Raw genomic sequence first — 19,896 nt, 5'->3', positions numbered from 1 at the left:
CCGGGCATGGTGGCTCATGCCTATAATCCCGGCACTTTGGGAGGCCAAGGTGGGAGGATCTCCTGAACCTAGGAGTTCGAGACCAGCCTGGGCAACATGGGGAAATTTCATTTCTACAAAAAATACGAAAAAGAAAAAATAGCCAGGCTGTGATGTCATGCGCCGGTAGTCCCAGCCACTCAAGAGGCTAAGGTGGAGGATTGCTTGAACGTGGGAGGCAGAGGTTACAGTGAGCCCTGATTGTGCCACTGCGCTCCAGCTTAGGCGACAGAGCGAGACTCTGTCTCAACAACAACAACACCAAAAAAAAACAGAGTAAGAGAGCAGGCAAGGAGTGTGAGAGAGAGGAAAGGGGAGAAAGGGGAGGGAGGAGAGAGTGAGAAGGCAAGGATGCAAGAGAAAGGAGAGAGAGGAGAGAGTGAGAAGGCAAGGATGCAAGAGAAAGGAGAGAGAGGAGAGAGGAGATAAGAGAAGGGAGAAGAGGGGCGAGGGAGGCGAGGGTGTGGGTGGGTCTGTTTTGGAGAGTTCACAGTGGCCCCATCATAGCCCCTAGGGCAGCAAATGGGTAATCTTGAATCACAGCTCATTGAGGGCTTCCTGTTTTCAGTTTGTCTTTGTGAACCCTTGGAGGGATTTCCAGCCAGTAAATAAAGCGGAGTGCCAAGACTCCCTGCCCAGGCTAGCAGCCATTTCACCATCCTCAGGGCTGTGTCCCCAGTGCTCTCTCACCCCAACTACCCTCTCTGGCCTGAGGACCATCCCAGAGTCCCCTCCAGCACCCACCCACCGAGGCTCCAGACCACCTGCCCCCTTCGCCAGAATCCTGGAATTCTTCCGGTTCTCAAGAACTTGTGAGGGAGGCAGTAACCCTCAGAGAGCGTAGCACCTACCCAAGAATGCATGGAAATATCCACCTTATAAAAGACAAGTTTCCTTGAAACACAGTTTCTTTGCCGTTTTTTGGAACTCTCTTGTTTTTCCTTCTAGTTTCTTGCCCCCCTCCTAAATTATAAGCAGGTCTTGATCCAACCTTCTTAAAGTCAATCCAGCAAACTCGTGCAGAGCACGTGCAATGTGCCTGGCACCAGTGCAACAGCTGGAGACAACACTCGTCTGTCCTCAAGAAGCTCACAGTCTAACGGGGAGACAGAAATGGTGGTTCCAGGGGTAGAATCGGTTTTTTATTGCCCAGGTGTCATACAATGTGGGAGACCTTCTGTACCGAAAAAGCATAAAATCAGCTGGATGTGGTGACGCCTGTAGTCCCAACTACTCAAGTGGCTGAGGTGGGAGGAATGCTTGAGCCCAGAAGTTCAAGGCTGCAGTGAGTCATGATTGCACAACTGCACTCTAGCCTGGGTGACAGAGTGAGACCCCGTCTCTTTAAAAAAATAAATAAATATAAATAGAAAATAAAATAAAAAGGAACATTTGGCCAAGGCCTCTCCTGAAGCTTTGAAATGCCTATGTATAAGAGACCTGGGCTCACACCTGTAATCCCAACACTTTAGGAGGCTGAGGTGGGTGGATCACTTGAGGTCAGGAGTTCAAGACCAGCCTGGCCAATATGGTGAAACCCCGTCTCTACTAAAAATACAAAAATTAGCCAGGCATGGTGGCATATACCTGTAGTCCCAGCTACTTGAGAGGCTGAAGCAAGAGAATCACTTGAACCCAGGAGGCAGAGGTTGTAGTGAGCCAAGATTGCACCATTGCACTCCAGCCTGGGCAACAGAGTAAGTGAGACTCTGTCTCAAAAAAAAAAAAGAGAAAGAGAGAGAGAGACCTGGGTTCCATGCTCACTGTTGGAGAGAACAGAATGGGACCCCAGTGCACAACCACTCAAACGAAGACAGAAGAGAAGGGTTGCCAGAGGGCGGCTGCCCACTCCTGAATTAAACCACTATGTCTGTGCTTTCTCCCTTTGCTCTCTTTGTCTACTCTGTGAAAGAATGCATGATGTATTCCACAAAAATTTACTTAGGGCTTGTATAATAATTGGGATAAATTTCAGCTGCTATAAGAAAGACTTACAATGGTGTAAACAAACTAGGACTTTCTTTCTCTGCTCTGCACAAAAGCAGCCCAGGGCTGGCGTGGAACTACCATGGTTTCATCACCATCTTATTGATCATCCATCTTATTGATCATCCATCCCTGCTGTGTTGCCCTCAGCTACACTGTCAAAGATGGTCCACACTCCAGCCAGCAAGGGGAGAGAAGCGAGGAGTACAAAGCCCTCCCCTGCCCTTTAACGGCACAGCCTGGAAGTTCATACACCTCTTCTGCTCACATCTTCTTGGCCAAAATGTGGCCACACAGCGGTATGAAGATGCCAGGGAGAGGAGATAGTGTAAAGTGTACCCTAGACGGACACATGCCCCCCATATCAGGGTGTATCATGACTGTAAAGCAGGAAAATGATGCTGTGGACAGCTAGACACCTCCGAGGTAGCCCACTCTGTGCTCAGGGCTGTCTAGGAAACCAAGGTGCCAAAGGAGTTCTGGTTCTTCCCAAGGCCACCAAGGACAGAAATGTGAATTAAACAAGCCATCCCTGCAAATGCTCGCCCGATTCTTGCATTTTGGCAATTCCGATTCTCTCCAGCTGACCCTGAATACTAGCTGAGATGAAACCCCAGGACCATCAAAGGGGCATTGGAGGAAGAGGTGGCAACATAGACTGTGAAGAAGTTGCCAGAAAGAAAGGGTGAGAACTGGGAAAACAGTGGTATGGAAATCATATTTCCCAAAGTTCACCAATTTTAGGTGCTACAGAGGGTCAACGGGGGGCAAGGACCAGAGGTATTCTATGGGATTTGCCAAAGAGGGGACCAAACGGGACCTTGGCCAAATCAGTCTCAGGGGAATGGTAGGGAGTGAAACCTAAAGAAAGTGGGTTGAGGGGAAGTGGGGAATGAAGATGTAGAGATAGACAGTGGTGCGTAACTGAGGTTCTGAAAAGCAGGAACATGTTGAGGAGAATGGTGGATCCTTGATCACGTTAATCCAAAGAATAAAGAATCAATGAAAAGCAAGAGAGTAAAAATAATGAGCAGAAATGTCATTTGGCTGCTTTAACAAAGACCCACATAATAAGGCCCAGGCGCAGTGGCTCAAGTGTGTAATCCCAGCACTTTGGAAGGCCGAGGCAGAAAGATCGCTTGAACTCAGGAGTTTGAGAACAGCCTGGTCAACATAGTGAGGCCCTGTCTCTACAAATAATCAAAAATTAGCCAGGCGTGGTGGTGCACACCTGTAGTCCTGGCTACTCGGCAGGCTGAGGCAGGAGAATTGCTTGAGCTCGGGAAGTCAAGGCTGCAGTGAGCCATGATCGTGCCACAGCACTCAGCTTGCGTAACATATTGAGACCCTGTCTCAGAAAGGGAGCTTCACAGTGCTAGTGACCCAGGTCCTTCCATCTTTCTACTCAGCCATCCTCAACGTGCAGCTTCCATCTCATGGCCCAAGATGGCGGCTGCTGCTCGTACCATCATGTTCACATTCCCGGCCAGAGCAAAGAAGGAAAAAGGATGAGGAAGATTATCTTCATCTTCAAGGCACCACCCAGAGGTTGCTAATATCACGGCTACCCAGGTTTCACTGGCCAGAGCTTGGAGACTCAGGCACATCTACCTGCACGACAGACTGGAGCAAAGTAATCTCTGGCTGAGGAGGCCAGGTACCCAGCTAAAACCAAGAGCTTAGAAGACCCAGAACAAAGGAAGGAGGCACACCACTGCCACTGCAGCTGGGAGGAAGAAATGGGGTAGCTGAGTTTGAAAAGGGCTGGAAAATAGGGAACTCTTGCCTGGTCACCTTTATTTTCTCTGCAAATTGAGACTTGGAGTCATCACTCAGAGAGCCAAGAAGAGAGATGGCTTGTCCAGCCTCTCTGCTGTTGCTGTTTATGTCCGTTATGGTAGAACAGGCAGGCACCTACATACAGACCCCTGAGATGGTTCAAGGAAAAGCTGTGCCTTCGGAGTCCAGAGTTTCACGCCTAGCTCTGGGCTCAGCTGCTTTATAAACCTTGAGCAGGTCAAGAAATCTCAGTTTCCTTATCTGTTAAGTGACCACGACAGTGTCCAGCCTGCCTGCCTGCTCACAATCCTGTTTGGGCCCCACGGAGAGCTGTAAAGACTCTGCATAAGCATCACAGCTAGTGCAAATGTGAGTGGGCATTCTCGTGGGAGGGACGGAGTCACCAAGACAGCGCTGAGCCTCAAAGGGCAGGCAGAAAAGGGCTGAGAGGGAGATCGGAAGGACGTGAGATGGGGTGTGGCCGAGACCAACCCCACGCAGACCGCCCAGTGCCCGGCCACTCCACAGGGCTCTGCCCGTCTCTGACCCAGCATCAGAACTCCTCTGCTGTCGGGGTGAGGGTGACAGGGAAGGGGGCAGCTGCTTCTGGACAAGCAGGGCTCCCATGGCCCGTGGGAGGGAGCAGCTGGCCCAGCTGTCCACAGCCGCTGGGAGTCAGCCTCTGTTCTGTCTTAAGATCACTATCTCGGAGCCTTGGCCTCGTCCTCTGTGCTTGGCCTTGGAACCTCTCCTGGGACCTCTCCCCAAGCCCAGGACACCTCTGTGTTCCTGGCTCAGTCTAGTCAACAGTGTGAGTTTCTCTCCCAGCCTCTGGCCTAGCAAAGCTGGCCTCTCCAGTGTGTGCCTGCGTGCACACACACACACACACAAACAGAAGCACCGCATACTATATACCACATGTACAACACACACCACACACAGCAAACACACCACACACATATCACACACTACACACACACAGAAGCACCACATACTACACACGACATGTACAACTCACAGCACACACAGCAAACTCACAACACACACATATATCACACACTACACACACACATGAACACACAAGGAACATACCACACATAGCATACAGCAAACACATGCAAACACACCACACACAGACATCTCCCACAAACTCCACAACACTCACCAGCATGCACGCTCCCTACACATATACACCACGCACACATGCACGCTCTCTTCTTCCTAACTGTCCCCTCTGTGTCTCATATCACACCCCTCCATTCGATCCTCTACACAACTGCTTCAGTGATTTTGCTAAAACGCAAACTACACCATTTCCTTGTTTAAACTCCACTCCCTCTTTCAGTGGCTTTGCCGAAAATTCAGGCTAAAAATCCTAGCTCCTTCCCAGAGACTGTGGCCCTCCACAGTCTGTTCCCGATGGCCTGTGCCGCATCCCCCATCAGCGAGTCTGTGCCACCTGCCCTTTCCTCCACTGTGGGCTCCTCGCGCATCTCTGGAGGATGGCCCCACTACCTCATCCATCTGAAACGTGTTCATCCTTCCAAACCCAGTTCAGAACTCACCTCCTCTGTAAAGCTTTCTCGACCACCCAAGCGGAATCTCTGCCTTCCTCTCTGCAGCTCGCGCGGTGTGTGGTGGAATGATTTGCTTCCCGTGTCTGTCACCCCTGCCAGCAGGTGACCTTCTGAAGGGAATTCGTGTCTATAGACAGAGCACTTGTTCCTGGCACGGGGTGGGCTCAGTGAACGCAGGGTGGGTGGCACTCATCCCCCTCATCCTCCCACACAGATCAAAGTGGAAAACCAGCTTGACTTCCAGGACATCACCAGCGTGGTCGCCATGGCCAAAACCTACGCCACCACCGAGGCCTTCATCGACTCCAAGTATGACATCCGCGTCCAGAAAATTGGATCCAACTACAAGGCTTACATGTGAGTCTCTGGGGCAGGGGCTGGGGGAGCGTGGGAGGAAGGGAGCCCAGAGGTGCATGTCCAGCTGCTGTCTCCTGCACCCAAGGGTGCATCATTATCTTCCATCCTATCTCCTTACTGCCCTTCTCCTCTGGCCAGTGCAGCTGAGGGGCTGATGTCCAGTCACTGCTTATCCCTGGGCAGAGATCTGTCTACCCAAGCAAGGGCTGTTTCCTCCAGAGCAAGAAAGGTGCTTGGCATGTCTAGGGAACTGCACATACACACAGGATATTTGTCTTTGAGAGAGAAATTTGGGGACAAATCAAGGGGGGCTTTGAATACCTTGCTGAGGGTTTTGGATTTTTTTTTTTTCTCTCTCTTCTGAGAAAAGGATCTGATCTGTATTTATATAAAGGTGACCATGAGGCTGTGAGTTGCAAAACGGTTTCTCTAAAGCCAATAAGACCAATTAGGAGGTTACACCAGATTTCTCTGCCTGCAAGCAACAGAAACCACATCTCATTAACTTAATGGGTTTTTAAAGGGAATTTACTAGAAAACCATGGGTTATCAGAAACTTTAAAAAAGCAAACAAAAAAAATCTCCCAACTCAATTATCAAGTTCAGAAACATTCGGATACAGAGTAGCCCAGGAATGTGGGCAGCCAGAGATAATAATAAACAATTTTCATTGCATCCCCACTGGTAAATGAATCTGCCCTAGTCATTTTCAAGGCTTAACTCAAGATTGTGATTCCGTGGAAAAAGTACTGATTAGTCCAACTTTGATCGCATTTTATTGATTAGAGAAAAGCAGAAAACTTTATAAGAAGGCATGCAGTGTGGGCAGGGCCATTGCCCAGTGGAAATAGAGGTGCTGAATCTAAAGGAAAAGGAAAGAATGCCAGACAGAGAAAAGCAGCCCGCCTTCACCCTAGAGATGGTTCAACAAAGCATGGATTACATGGGGCTGTGGTTATAAGGATGAACGGGGACTTCTGGAATAGGAGGACTGTCTCGTTCTCGGGAGAGGTCTTTGCTCTAAGCCCTGTCTGTCTTTCACTCTGGAATGTTATTGTTAGTTCCACTTGAAATGATGAGACCCCAGAGGGCCAATCGTTGCCTGGTTGCCAAGCATTTATGGGGCACTGACTGTGTGCAGGGCTCCATATCTGAGGACTGCAAGGGTTAGCCTTGGACAGCTAGAAAGTCCCTCCATCCACAGGCTTCTGTGTGGATTGCTTGTGCTTTAAGCTAGGGTTGGCAAACCACAACCACAGGCCGAATCCAGCTGCCACCTGTCTCTAAATACAGTTCTGTTGATCACAGCCATGCACGCCCATTTATGGATTGCCTGTGGTTGCTTTAGCACTACCTGGATTGCCTAGACCAAGGGTCAGCAAACTTTTTCTGTAGAGGGCCAGGTGGTAATTTTAGGCTTGACGGGCCAGATCGTCTCTGTTGCAACTACTGTGCCCTGTCATTGCTTGTGAAACTAGAGGGGGTGCAGGCAGTTGCCCTAGAAGGAAGTATTCCCAGGAAAGGGATGGAGCTCATTCTCAAGGAGTAACTCTGCCCTATTCCACCAATCAACCTCTTCCTCCCGTGAGGCAGGCCAGACCTGCCACTGCTCTCAGATGGCCTTGGGGTGATAAAATCACCTCCTCCCTGCCCCCTCTGAGTTATGGCCCATTCCAGTGCATTCCTGAGGCCCCTGCCTTCAGCCATGATATCATTTCCCTCCTCTCTTCATTGTTTGAGCTTCCACTTGACATTGACGACACCTTGTCCCAGTTTTTTTTTTCTTGAGGATTACCTCATTGCAGCATTTTTTCTGCTGAGCCTCCCTGGCCTGACAGCTCCACTTTGTCATTACTTACCGAGTTTCCTGGACCTTGGGCTGGCCCATCTCCAAAGGAGGGGGTTCATGTCAGACTTCAGTGTAGAATTTCCCCGACCATTCAACCTCCTCTCTGGCCCACTCCTTGCCCTGCACTCGGGCCTTTGTGCTTGTCGCTACTGGGCTGTCATTCTTTCTAAGTCCTAGCAGACACAGTAAGGAAGTACATGTGTGTATCCTTACCCATATATACACATATATCCATAATTTTTTCTATATATTCCCATCGACATCCCTATGAAGCTAAACAGAGTCCTATGGATGTCCCTGACTTTCACCCGGTACCACTTGGTTCATTTTAGCCTTTCCTGACTGCTAATCCATAACTTCCCACTCCAATAGAGAAAAATCCAGCTCCCCCATCCACCATCTGTCCACTTTTTTGGTTCCATCTCAGTGTATGTGCCCAGTCTCAGAACTCTTCACCTATAGCTCCATGGGAAACAACCTTGCCAACTACGGTGCAGTGCCTTATGGCTCTTGGTGGTCATCTATTCTCAGCATTTTTACTTCAATTTTCTCTTACAATGATACATTTTTGTGTCAATTCCTCTCCCCAGTTCACCCTTTGATCTCAAAGACATACCTTCCCTTGACCGTAAGACAAATAGCTTTACCTCCACCACTGTGCTTAAACTCATTCAGTCTTTGCCGAGGCCAGATGCATCATTAGTGATAGATAGCTTGTCTGGATTCTCCCCCAGTGTACACAGTTCCTCACCCAGTAGGTACCTACTGGGCACCTACTACCTGCCAGGTCCCACTGGATACTGGGTATACAGGGGATGAAGTTAAACATGTCCCCTACCCTCAGGACTCCCCTCCATCAGAGAAGAGAGGACACTAATGCAGTCATCAGAAGGGAGATGAGCATTACTGAACATTAGTGTAGGGTGTAGTACCGGGCAGTCTATTTTTGCTGTGGAAGGTGGGCTGTCAGGAAGTCGTATGTCAGATGAAACCTGAAGGATGAGCAGGACTTAGGGAGGCAAAGATGGAGACAAAGACTGTATGGAGTAAAGGGAAGAAGGCCGGCAGAGGCCATGAGAAAGAGCCATGGGCAGTGGAGCACCGGAAGGGAGGTTGGTTGTTACTGGAGCAGAAAAGGCAGGGAAACAGAGAAGGATGGCAAGACAGTCAGAGACCAGAAGGCCTTCCTAATCTTCACCAGAGAAAACTAGTCACTTCTCTCTAAGGATCACTTTTCTAACATTTTGGGGCCCTGAAAAGATTCCAGAATCACCAGGGGCTACACACACTGCCCTCATTCTCCTCAAAAACAGGCCAAAGTTTGGGGGATTTCGTCAGATGATGTAGGCATTTTTTTAATTTAATCTTTCAATTTCAAAGATGACTTAGAAAACAATACCTAGGATCCAACAAATAAAAAAGGCAAACAGCATGAAGGGCAATAAACATAGGAAAATATAGTTGAAGACAAGGTGTGTACGTAAGAATACATGCCATTACGTGAGCCAGTTATTTGAATCAGAGCCTCCTGACAGCCAAAGCAAAGAAGGAAAGCAGATCAGTGACGAGGGTCCCTAATTCCCTCAACGTGTTATTTGTTCTGGTACAGGAGAACCTCCATCTCTGGGAACTGGAAGGCCAACACAGGCTCTGCCATGCTGGAGCAGGTGGCCATGACAGACAGGTAAGAGACAAAGGAGGTGTAGGGAGAGGCACTGGCCATGGTGGGAGCTGAAGGGGGAATGCAACAAAAGGCCCTGAAAAGAAGGCCACTCCACCCTCCGTCCAGTGCCTCACCATCCACAGAGCACTTTTGTAGACATGATCATCTTCACTGCCTACAGCAACCTACAGGGCAGGTATTAAAATAACCCCATTTTACAGATGCGAGAAGAAAACTCAGAGAGGGGAAGTGATTTGTCTAGGATCACAGAGCTAATTAATGACAGAGCTGAGAGTAGAACCCAGCTGTCATGACTCCAAGTCCGAGGTCTTTCCAGCCCTGACCAGCTGCTATAGGAAGAGGTCGGGAAGCCCTGGCCAGCCCTCCTGTGCTCTGACAGCTGCAAGGAAGCATTATTAGGAGACCAGGCATATTGGAGAGTCCGCTTCTCTCTCAAGCTTCCTTCCAACTCAATATGAATAGGGAGAGGCTGACGTCCCATGAATCATGCATGTTTTAGGGATGCTCTCTGGCTGAAGGGTTTTTCGGTCTTTCTCCCTTTAGACACTGTGTGCCAGCCCCCCTTAAGGAAGGGCCGGCTGGGCGCGGTGGCTCACACCTGTAATCCCAGCATTTTGGGAGGCCGAGGCGGGCAGATCACCTTAGGTCAGGAGTTCAAGACCAGCCTGACCAACATGGTGAAACGCCATCTCTACCAAAAATACAAAATTAGCCAAGCATGGTGGTGGGCGCCTGTAATCCCATCTACTCGGGAGGCTGAGGCAGGAGAATCACTTGAACCCGGGAGGTGGAGGTTGCAGTGAGCTGAGATCGCGCCATTGAACTCAAGCCTGGGCAAAAAGAGCAAAACTCTGTTTCAAAAAAAAAAAAGGAGGAAGGGCCGAAGGGCCAAGTCGGCTGGTCTCAGGGCCTGCCACACACATATCTTCTTGCCTGCAATGCCCTGTGACCTCTGCCAGCAGCCACACAATAGCAGTGGACAGAGCATGGGCTGTGAGCTCAAAAAGCTCTGTTCAGTAAACACTTATTGAGTACCTACTGCAGGCCATGTTGTGCTGAGCACTAAAGGATGAAAAAATCCAATCCTTCCCTCTAAGAACTCTGTATCGTTTGCAAGGGCTACCACACAAATCAAATTGGTTTGCACAAAAAGGGGGATTTACTGGCTCATGTAAATCCCCCTTTACATGAGTCATCAGTGGACGACTCCAGATATACAGTGTCAGGTAAGGCCTTAAGGCTCCTTCTCTGCCCACCCAAGTTCAGCTTCTTTCTGTGTTGGCTTGGTCCAGGCAGGCTCTTTCATTTTATGGTAGCACACAGTGGCTCCAGGCTTTCATCCTCACAGTGTCAGGCTCAAAAGAAGGAAAACTTCTGTTTCCCAATCATTTCAACCAAAGCCTAGAACTGAGCCATATGTACTGGTTGGCCTGGCTTAGGTCACATGACCATCCCTGAACCAATCACTATGGCCCAAGACACTGCAACGCTGTGATTGGAGGCCCATGTCAGGTCTGCACCCCTGGAGACCGGAGTGGGAGCGTCCCCTACAGTAACAAAGACTGAGTATGACCTTAGGCATGCTCATGATTTCTGAGCTTCTTCAACTGCAAAATGAAAGCAGTAATACCCAAGTCAGAGTGCAGGTGTGAGGACTGAATGTGAGAGGGCTGCACCTAATCCAGAACCAGCCCCTGGCAGGGAGGAGCACCTGCCCTTCCCATCAACCCCAGGGGGCAGCTGCCACCTTCAACCTGGGAACCCACCTGTGCTAATGAGTCTCCTGGAGGCTGCGCTCATGACCTGGCACGACTGAATCATGTGGCTGAGGCAGTCACCTCCTTCCCCCAACAGGTATTCACGGGACAGTCGTGGCCGTCCTCTCTATAGCCCTTCCAGAATGTGAGCCCAGCCTTCCCCTGTGCCTCCTGAGCCACTCACAGATGTCCCCAGCAGGCCACCTATCCCTGGCTCTGCCAAGTCCCAGGCTGCATGGGCCATCCCTGGAGGAACCTACCATGGGAGTGGGCCTGCCCAGGCCTGGAATCCACTTTCCCTTTTCCAGTCACAGGCGGAACTCCAGGGTCTGGGCTGGAGAGATCCCCAGTCCTATCCCCACAGGAGCAAAATCCATACAGGGACTCATACTCAGGGCCTGACCCCGCCCTCCACTGGCTCGCCTGCTTGCCAGGTGGCCTGACTCCTGGGCAAAACCAATGATGTCGCTTGGTCAGTGCTAGTCCCACCTGGCAGGAGGGGAGCAGGGCCCCCCCGATTCTCCAAGCACTCTCACGCTGCTGTACGCCTGCAGCCCCTTCCTAGACCCTGGGATGCCTGTGCCCTATGGGGTGTAGCCAGCAGGGGACCCCAAGGTTCATCCTTTCAAAACAGCCTCTGGAAACAGCTGCCTCTGGACCTCAGCTCAAATTTCCACGTTCCATTGAGAAGAAACCTGATTTATGAGTGTGTCTCAGGGCACAGCTCACCCTGTGTGGCACCCACAAGTCAGCCACTGGGGCCAAAAACGAGGACCCTGATCAGAGAGCCCAGAGGACTCTTCGAGCTCCAAGGACCCAAGGTTGTCCCCAAACGTGGCCACGTATCAGAATCACATGAAAAGCTTTAAAAAATTATAGAAATTACTCTAACATAGGGTGGAGCCTGAAGTCTGGCTGTTTGTGCATTTAACTCTCCTGGTGATTCTGATGTACAACCAGAATCAGATCTAGGCTTTCCCATTTTATGATAAGAGGGAGAGGCTTCTCCAAAATTATTAAGGAATTAATAGCAAGAATGTAGGTCCCTGGTCCCCCATGCTGAGTGAGAATGGATGGGCTGGGGCACCTTCAGAATGAGAGGAAGGGTGGCTTGCTTGGAATCTGGAATCAGACAGGATCTGGATTTGGAAGCGGTACAGTCACTCAGTCACTTAATCATCGCTCTGAGCCTGTTCCTTCATCAGTAAGATGGGTTAAAACCTTCCTCATAGACTTGTGCTGGGATTTGAGGGAATGAGGAGTCAGCCCCCGGGCCCAGAATGCCTGGAACATAGCAGGAGCTCCATGGATGTGAGTTTCCATCCTTCCTTTTATTTGATAATCTCACATGCTCCGTGCTACATCTGAATGAGAAAACTGGACTGGGAGTCAAGGAGATCGAGGGAATCCTGGTGTTCTTACTGCCTTACTGTGTGAGCTGGACCAGCCACCCTCCCTCTCTGGGCCTCAGTAGGCTTTGGTGGATGAGATGAGGCTCCATTCTAAGAGCATTCCAGTCACAGTCCCTCCTCATCCCAGCACTTATGGCTCAGAGACGCAAAGCAATGTGAGAGTAGGCGTGCCCCGTGTGACCCTGGAGAGTGAAAAGCAAGAACATTGACACAGAGTCCCCTGTGACTCCCAAATCCAGCCCACAGGGGAAGCTAAGTGCAAAGCTGGAACAGTTTCTTCACATACAACCACCCCCTTGTTGCAGGGTCAAAGTCCAGCGCTGAGATCTGTCCCCAGCAAAGCAAACTGGCCTTGCAGACATCAAGTGGCTGGAAAGGGAACAAAAGCAGTAGGTCTAGAGGGCCAGGCCCCCTGGGTGAGGCAGAAGCAGCCTGCCAGTCTCCCCAGCCCACCCGCCCCAGACCCCGGGAAAAATGCACCCTTTGTCCTCCACAGCCTCTCGTCCGGCCAGGGCTGGGACTGGAACGGCAGCCTGGAGGGACTTCTGGAGCCCTTGGAGCAGCTTTCCCAAGGGAAAAGGGACACAGGGGTGGCTGGGTGTCCAGGATGACTCTGGATGGGGGCAGGGCAAGCTCCCCATTACTGCAGAGCCAGCAAGTCCTGGGGTCGGGGGAGACCTCTCCCAACTCTGGTTCCTTCTCTCCCTCACCCTGCGTCTCTCCCCTCCTTCCTAGCTCTCTCGTGTTCTTTCTCTGGGTCTCTCTGTCATGTGTGTCCCTGCCTCTCTGTCTCTGCGTGTTGGACTCCAACTCTCTCTCTGTCTTTCTGTCTCTCTCGCTGCTTCCCTGTCTCTCTCCATCGCCGTCTGGATGTGTGTGTCACTGTCCCTCCCTGCCTGTTTTTCCATGTGAATCCACTTCTCTCCCTCCACCCGCTTCCCCACTTTCCCAGGCCACTTCACTGTCTGTCCATCTGTCCCTGCAGGTACAGGCTGTGGGTGGACAGCTGCTCGGAAATGTTTGGCGGCCTGGACATCTGTGCCGTCAAGGCCGTCCACAGCAAGGATGGCAGAGATTACATCATCGAGGTGAGGGATGAAGCAGGCCGTCCTCCTGGCTGGTCCAGCCTGGCAGGCGTGCCAGGGGGAGGGAATCCCTGCATGGTCTTTGGCACCATCAGCTGTGTCCTGGCTCCAGGACACACGCAACCCAGGCCTCAGTGAGTTGCTTCTGGAGGCTCCTTCCCACCCTCAGAGGCATCGGAAGACTTCATGTCTGGGGACTTGGAACTGAGTCGGGAGACCTCGGGGCCCGAGGTTTAACAACATCCCCAACCCACAGGCCTAAGGGAAGGAAAAGGGCATCTGGTCAAGTGTCAACAAGATACTGTCCCATGGGGCCCCTTCCATTTCCCCAGTGTCCAAGCATGTAAAATGGGCACCCTTCCTTTTCACCATGCAGACAGTCCATCATTTGTTCATTCCAACAAACGTGGCCTTAGGGGGCTCCCATGGGCTAACCATGGGTGTGGCTCTGGGGATACAGCCGTGGACATAATAGACATGGGGTGTGCAGGCTGGCAGGGGAGAGGGTGAGAAACAGTTGCAGAGCATTGAGGATTTGGAAGGGGGATGGAATGGTACAGGGGCATGAATAGAGGGAAAGATGTAGGGAAACAGAATGGTAAGAGAGGGCTCACAGAGGGGCTGTGGGTCCCGGAATCTCTCTCAAGACCCTCCAGCAGCCCATGCCTCTCCCAATCCTATAGCCCTCCCATCCCCGCCGCTTCCTCTCTATGTTTCCCCGTATCCCACTACCCCCCACCTCTCCTCCATGTCTTCCCAGTGTCTCTCACGGTCCCACAGCCCTCCCGTCCCCTCCCCAACTCCTCTTCCCTGTCCCCCCACCCCACGTCCCATGACTCTCCACTGCTTTCCCCTGAAAAGGCCCCTCTGGCCTCAGAGTCCTCCGTAACTTCCCATCTCCACACTCACAGCTCCAGTGCCGCGTCCAGCCCCCTCCTTCCATGGGCGGTGCTGACACAAGGCCAGGACACGTGAGGGAGAGCCCTGCGGCCGTCCCCTCCCCGGGGTGTGGGCGGCTAATGGGAAGCACATGGCTGGGGTGACCACAGGAGCCAGCCGGTCCTCCCGTCCCTCATGTCTGCCTCGCTCCCCAGGGGCCCGCGGCCGAGCAGGACCAGGTGACTCAGTGGGTGGGAGCCCAGTCATGCCAGGAGGGTGTTCACGCCCAGGCCTCGGAGGTAGGAGGAGGGAGTCCAAGATGAACACAGCCCCTCTCTCCTCTCCAGAGAGACCAGGAAGCTCCTGCAGGAAGAGCTGCATCTGTATTAGCAGACCCAGTCCCACTCTGGAGAACAGCTCTCCTCTCAAGGCCCGGAAACGCCTTCCCTCTGGCTCCCACCACACCTGAAATTCCCCAAGTAGCCCCTACTTGGAAGAGCTATGGAAGGGGCTAGGAAGAGACTCCTTGACCTGTACAGTTGCTCCCTGGAGAAGCCCGTCCCTCGCCTTCCTGGGAGCTTCAGCCCAGAGGTGGGGCAAGAACCCCCAGCACGGCAGCTCCTGAGACCCCACCAGGTCCTCCTGCCTCTGCATCCCCTCACGGGGACCACCAGACATGAACCCAGATTTGGCTCACAAGCACTCATTTGTTTATTCACTGAGCCGCTGCTCCGGGAGCCAGCCCCCAAGCCAGGTGGACACAGTACAACCGCAAACACAAGAGCAGGGGCCCGGTCTCCTAGAGCTCCTGGACTCCCCTGTCCCCCAAAGGCCAGCTCCTCCCTTGCACCAGCAGTCTCTCTGTCCCCTGTGAGCCCCTACCTCTCTGGGTCTCAGCTTTCACTCTTAGGGAAAAAAAAAAATCTGTGTTCGTAGGCCCAGGCTTCCTGCCTTTAGCCATTCAGAGGGTTGGGGATGAAAGACCTTTCACATTAAAAAAAAAAAAAAAAAAAAAGTAAAAGTAGTGGGCTCGGACTTCAAAAAACAAGAAAACAACGTCTCCCAAGAATGTTCCAGAGGAAAAATGAAAGATAGCTTTTCAGATTTTTTTTCCGCGCAGAAACATTGCAGAGTTGTTTCCTTTGCTTTTGAGTTTGGAGTGGGGTCAGCGGAGATGGGAAGCTTGTTACCAGAAATATAAAAGGTGTTTTCCCCCAGTAAGGGAAAGAAAAAAAAGGCAGAAGAAGAAACACTGGTTTCTTCAGCCACCTCTGTGGTGAGAACTGAAAATGTGTGTGAAATGTTTTGTGAAGAGGCTCACGGTGAAATACTCAGGGGAAAAGACCCTTGAACTTGTCCTCTCTGACCTTGTCCCGGGAATGACATTGCTCACTGGAAAAATGTTTCCCTGGGGAGACCAGGGTGGCCACTTCCTTTGGCTGTGTGTACCATGGGGATTCCAAAATGAACCTCAGGTTCCTTGCGGTGGTTGTTTTCCACTGCAGGGAATGTAGGAAACAGAGACCAGAATAAATGGGGTGGGTAGGGGCAGGGGCAGAGAGGACAGGCAGGGTGCAGGAAGCCTGTGTACCTTCGCGGCAGACTCCACAGTCAGAGCTCAGCCAGTGGTGACTGAGAGACTGTCCCTGGCTGGGGCGCTGGGATCCAGGAGGCCTCAGTCCCAGGTACAACCTGCGCAGAGCTCAAGACCCTGCTAGAAGCAGTACTCACATTCTTTTTTTTTTCTTTTTTTTTTTTTTTTTCTTTTTTTGAGACGGGGTCTCGTTCCGTGGCCAGGGGAAAGAGGGAAGAGGAAAGGCCTGTTTTCCGGGGCCTTGGCAAAACCCAGGCAGGAGGGAAACGCGTTCCACAGGGAGCTGGGCTGTTCTCAAAGTGCTTCTATGGGGAGGAGCCTGAGGGATCCTAGTTTCCCCTTCTGCTCTTCTTACAAATAGAGCAACTTGGCTCACTGCAACCTCCGACAGTCCCAGGTTCAAACAATTCTCCTGCCTCAGCCTCCCGAGTAGCTGGGATTACAGGCACCTGCCACCACGCCCGGCTAATTTTTTTTGTATTTTTAGTAGAGACGGGGTTTCACCGTGTTGGCCAGGATGGTCTCAATCTCCTGACCTCGTGATCCGCCCGCCTCAGCCTCCCAAAGTGCTGGGATTACAGGCGTGAGCCACCGCGCCCAGCCAGTATTCACATTCTTAAGCTAGCTTTTCAGTTTCCTAATCAAAGTGGGTGCTTAAACTCACAGATCCCTACAAGTCTCAGCTGGAAGGGTCTTAGCAGCTGCCCAGATCCCTCAGTTCACTGTTGAGAAAAAAAAAAAAAAGGCCCATAGAGGAAAAGAAACTTGCCCAAGATCACAGAGCAAATCCACAGCAGAAGCCAAGCCTGCAACCCAGGTTCCCTCTTCTCAGTTCCTACTCTGGTGTGCTGTTCCAATGCTTGGTGGGAATTAGCCTGATGCAGTGGGAGGACCATGGGTTGCCAGTGCTGTGTCCTTGACCTTGCCACTTCTTTGACCCTCTGCTTCCTCGTGGTTACAATGAGGATAATAGTACCTGCCTCAAAGAGCTATTCTGAGGTTTATGAGAGATCCTCCACACCCGATGCTTAGAATAGTGCGTAGCACGTAGGAAGTGCCCCATAAAATACGGCGCTTCTTAGTATCCTTATCCTTATGAGCTGGGCTTATCACAAGGGCCTCTTATTCCTCCACTAAACAGGTGTCTGTGGAGGGCACACCTGCTTAGCAGGACACAGGGCCCATTCCTATCCTTGGGGGCTCCCAGTCTGGCGCTGGAGACATAGTAAGCAGGGGGTGACAGTGCTGTGGATAAGCTGTCCAGTGTGAAACCAGGTGAGAACGGCAGGATACAGATGTCAGGTGGCTCGTCAGAGCTTGCACTATCAGAGAGGGCTTCCTGGAGGAAGACCTAGTTAGCTGTTCCGTGTTGGATGAAAGGAGTTGCCAGGTAAGGAGTGGGTAGGGGGATTACATAAGAACCTGGAGGAGAGAGAAAACCTAATATGTCCAGAGCATGGGAACAGGGGAGACAAGACGGTGAGTCTGATGGGGCGGTGTGGGTGAATGCAGGCCGCCGACTCCTGCAGTGGAGCAGAGGGGGTGACGCGGCCAGCTGTTTTGCAGATGCGCCAAGGCCAGACACCCCTTCCAGATCTCCCATAGCTTCCCATGCCCAGAGAATCACGTGGAGCATTGGCCTGTGTGACCTTGGGCAAGTCCTCTCCCATCTCTGGGCCTCAGTTGCTCTATTTGTAAAAACAGCAGAAGGGGAAACTCGGATCCCTCAGGCTCCTCCCCATAGAAGCTCTTTTAGAACAGCCCAGCTCCCTGTGGAACGCGTTTCCCTCCTGCCTGGGTTTTGCCAGGGCCCCGGAAAACAGGCCTTTCCTCTTCCCTCTTTCCTCTGAACCCTGGGTCAACTCCAGCCCGTGTCATATTTTGGTCATGATCAAGCCCCCACCTTTACTGTTTCGGCTTTGTGGAAAGCAGCCTTGACCTGGGGCCAAAGGAGAGGTGGCCAGCCCCGACTCTGGGAGGGGGCCAGGGTGAGAAAGGAGGGGGCGGAGAGCGGCTCCCCAAAGAAAAGCACAGAAAAGGTCGTCAGAGGCTCCCTGGCCCTTGTCGCATTGCTGTCATCCAGCAAACGTGGGCCGAATTGAACTACATCCAGGGAGTGGTTTAGACTGAACCGAAGGGAACTGGTGTCTCTGCCGGCCAGTCCCAGCTGGAGGTGATTTGCATGGAGGACATCGCCATCTGGTGGTCACTTCTGTCCTGAGCCCTGAGCCCCCACTTCTGGGATTTGATGCCCAACCAACCGCCAGTGTCTCCTGGCATGGGGGTCCCTCAGTTCTCCCTTCCTCCCCACAGGTAATGGACAGCTCAATGCCGCTGATTGGAGAGCATGTGGAAGAGGACAGACAGCTGATGGCCGACCTTGTTGTCTCCAAAATGAGCCAGCTCCTGATGCCAGGAGGCACAGCACCCTCGCCCCTGAGACCTTGGGTAAGACCCTCACGATCAAAGGAGACTTTATAGCCATGAGAAATGCCAGGCTGTCTGGAAATGGGGAGCCCCTGGATCCAAAGGGGATACCCCCAGGAAGAAACCACCTTGGGGAGAAGGAATGGGGGTATGGATGAAGCCCAGACATCGGAAAGAGCTTCCACAGCCTGCCCCAGTGGGTGAATTTAGGAGGCTTTCAGAGGCCCCTTCCCTTCTTCACCATCCTGGGGAGAACAGTCTTGTCTCAATTGGCCTTTGGGCACTGTGGGCAGAGATGATTGACTGCTGTCCCTTCTGTGCCCTCGGTGCTGGGCCTGAGCAGGATGTGTGTGCGTGCGTGTGCGAGAGCATATGGACACACAAGCTCTCTGTGTGCTCCCAGGGAACCAGTCAATGGACGCTATTGTGTCTCCCATTTTCCCCAACCTCGATGAGCTCCCACGTTGCTCCTCTCCTCCACAGTTCCCACCATGGATTACCAGACTGCTCTCCAAAGAATTTGCCAGCTCCCCAGCTTTATGTAAAAGCAAGTCCCCAAACTTCCACCTCCCACCCCAGATTTCCCCACAGAAAGTAATCTATGATAACAGACATCAGAATCATAGTTATTATACTGACGGGGCTGCTGGCTGGGAAGGGGCACGGGGCAGGCTTCATCGCGGAGAATGGCCTCTCTTTTGATCTGGGCAGTGGTTACACCGACGTATACACATATAGAACTTCACTACACTGTACACTCCAGAACTGTACACTTTATGTGTACGAGTCTCTTCTCAATGATAAAAAGATCTTCATAAATGCTGCCCTCTCACCCAGGAAGTAAAGGGCTGTGATGATACCAACAGGCTTCTTTTCTCTTCTGCTCTAGGCTCCACAGATTAAATCAGCGAAATCCCCAGGGCAAGCCCAGCTGGGGCCTCAGCTAGGACAGCCCCAGCCACGCCCACCTCCGCAAGGTACGACCCAGGACGAGCCACTGCGAGAAAGCATGCGGTGAGGGTGCTGAAAGGCACCGAGGGATCCACATGTGATTCCCACAAGGGGCTCTGGGAAAATGCACCTGAATACTTTATCCACAGAATGAATGAGACTATGGGGTTGGTCAACCTCTTTAAACAGTCAAGAAAGGAGAAGGGAAATAGAAGGTTAATTTATTAAGAACCTAATATGCACCAAGCACTGTGCCAGGGAATGTCCCACCTATTTTCTCACTTTTATTTTCCCAGCCATCCTACAGTGAAAACGTCAGTATTTCCTTTTTTTTTATTTTTATTTTTTATTTTTTATTTTGAGACAGAGTCTTGCTCTGTCACCCAGGCTGGAGTGCAGTGGTGCGATCTCAGCTCACTGCAACCTCCACCTCCCAGGTTCAAGTGATTCTCCTGCCTCAGCCTCCTGAGTAGTTGGAATTACAGGTGCGCACCACCACGCCCAGCTAATTTTTGTAGTA

At 51.8% G+C, this 19,896-nt stretch overlaps 1 protein-coding gene across 6 annotated transcripts in view; it reads left to right on the top strand.

The window, feature by feature from the left end:
• The window catches only part of SYN3 (synapsin III), a 545,178-nt gene that overhangs the window by 511,352 nt on the left and 13,930 nt on the right, over window positions 1-19,896 (top strand). For 5 of the 6 annotated variants that reach the window (XM_054543712.2, XM_054543715.2, XM_054543711.2 and 2 more), the window contains exons 8-12: window positions 5,596-5,738; window positions 9,197-9,271; window positions 13,426-13,528; window positions 18,312-18,446; window positions 19,315-19,453. In XM_054543712.2, the coding sequence (XP_054399687.1) occupies window positions 5,596-5,738; window positions 9,197-9,271; window positions 13,426-13,528; window positions 18,312-18,446; window positions 19,315-19,443 (585 nt within the window). In that variant the 3' untranslated portion in view covers window positions 19,444-19,453. Of the gene's footprint in view, window positions 1-5,595; window positions 5,739-9,196; window positions 9,272-13,425; window positions 13,529-18,311; window positions 18,447-19,314; window positions 19,454-19,896 lie in introns of those variants that run through there. The other variant, XM_009234294.4, reaches the window with a different exon arrangement.

The sequence above is a fragment of the Pongo abelii genome, chromosome 23 (assembly GCF_028885655.2).
Source record: "Pongo abelii isolate AG06213 chromosome 23, NHGRI_mPonAbe1-v2.0_pri, whole genome shotgun sequence".
Lineage (NCBI taxonomy): Eukaryota > Metazoa > Chordata > Mammalia > Primates > Hominidae > Pongo > Pongo abelii.
Note: the sequence above shows the minus strand (reverse complement) of the source record. Positions and strands in the feature narration are given on the sequence as shown.